This window comes from Aythya fuligula, chromosome 13, assembly GCF_009819795.1.
Source record: "Aythya fuligula isolate bAytFul2 chromosome 13, bAytFul2.pri, whole genome shotgun sequence".
NCBI lineage: Eukaryota > Metazoa > Chordata > Aves > Anseriformes > Anatidae > Aythya > Aythya fuligula.
The window spans coordinates 3,080,125-3,081,117 of record NC_045571.1 but is presented as its reverse complement, the minus strand read 5'-3'; the positions used below and the strand labels follow the sequence as shown (position 1 = coordinate 3,081,117).

The following is a 993-nucleotide window of genomic DNA, read 5'->3' as shown; positions in this document are numbered from 1 at the left end:
AGCTCGCACTGCTCTGAGCAGAACAGATTTTTCTTAGTTCCGTCACCATTCCCTGCTAAGGGGAGAGGGAGCCCAGCTGGTGCTCAGCAGTGCCCAGTGCTCTCACCTGCACAGGACCTGCTCCCAGGGGCACAGGCATGAGGATTGCTCGGCTGCTTTCTTTTTTTTTCTTTCCCAGGCTGCACCTTTCAAACAGAATTAGATGATTTTATCCTTTCTGGCATACAAACACGCGTCCCAATGAAGTTAGGCACCGTAAGGAAGCAGCCCTAAAGGCTCTCTCCCCGCTCCCGATTGGAGCGAAGCTTGGAGCCATCCCAAAGGGCTGGCACGGCCCCGAGCCTCCCGGCACAGAGGCTGCGGCCAGCAGCTGCCGAGCGGAGGGGCTCAGCCGCGGGGCCCCGTTCCCATCCCGGCCATGAACTGCAGCGAGGCGCGGCGGCTGCAGGCGCTGCTGGGGTCGCTGCTGCGGGAGCTGCGCCGCGGCACCAACGGGAGCGCGGCGGCCGGCCAGGGCCCCGGGGGAGATGCCTCGCTGTACATCCTGCTCATCATGGTCTTCTACGGCTGCCTGGCCGGGGCGCTCATCCTGGCCTACACCCGCTCGCGGAAGCTGGAGTCCAAGCACGACCCCTACCACCTCTACATCGAGCGCGACTGGGGCCGCGGTGGCCCCGGGCAGCCGGCCGAGGAGGGCGGCCCCGCCGAGGAGCAGCGGCTGATGTGAGCGCCCAGAGCCTCGGGGAGGAAGAGGAGGAAGAGCCCAGCCTCGGGACCGCTTCTGCCACTGTGCCGACCCGGGGCCCCTTCCCTCGCGTGGGGCTCCCCCAGCTCTTTGGGGTGGCCACCGCGCTCCTACACCGACCGCCTGCGGCACTGCGTGCCCGGAGCCCTCCCGTTTGCCGTCTGCAGAGCTTCGAGGTTTAAAGGTCTTCCTTCTCTTCCACCGCTTGTGCTCCCCCCCGAAGGCAGCGCTTCGGCAGTGAAAGGCAG

At 66.1% G+C, this 993-nt stretch overlaps 1 protein-coding gene across 1 annotated transcript; it reads left to right on the top strand.

Moving 5' to 3' along the window:
- Positions 1–418: 418 nt before the first annotated feature.
- On the top strand, positions 419–727 carry KCNE5 (potassium voltage-gated channel subfamily E regulatory subunit 5). The gene has a single exon (XM_032196386.1). The coding sequence runs from the start codon at positions 419–421 to the stop codon at positions 725–727; it is 309 nt and encodes a 102-aa protein (XP_032052277.1).
- Positions 728–993: the final 266 nt, after the last annotated feature.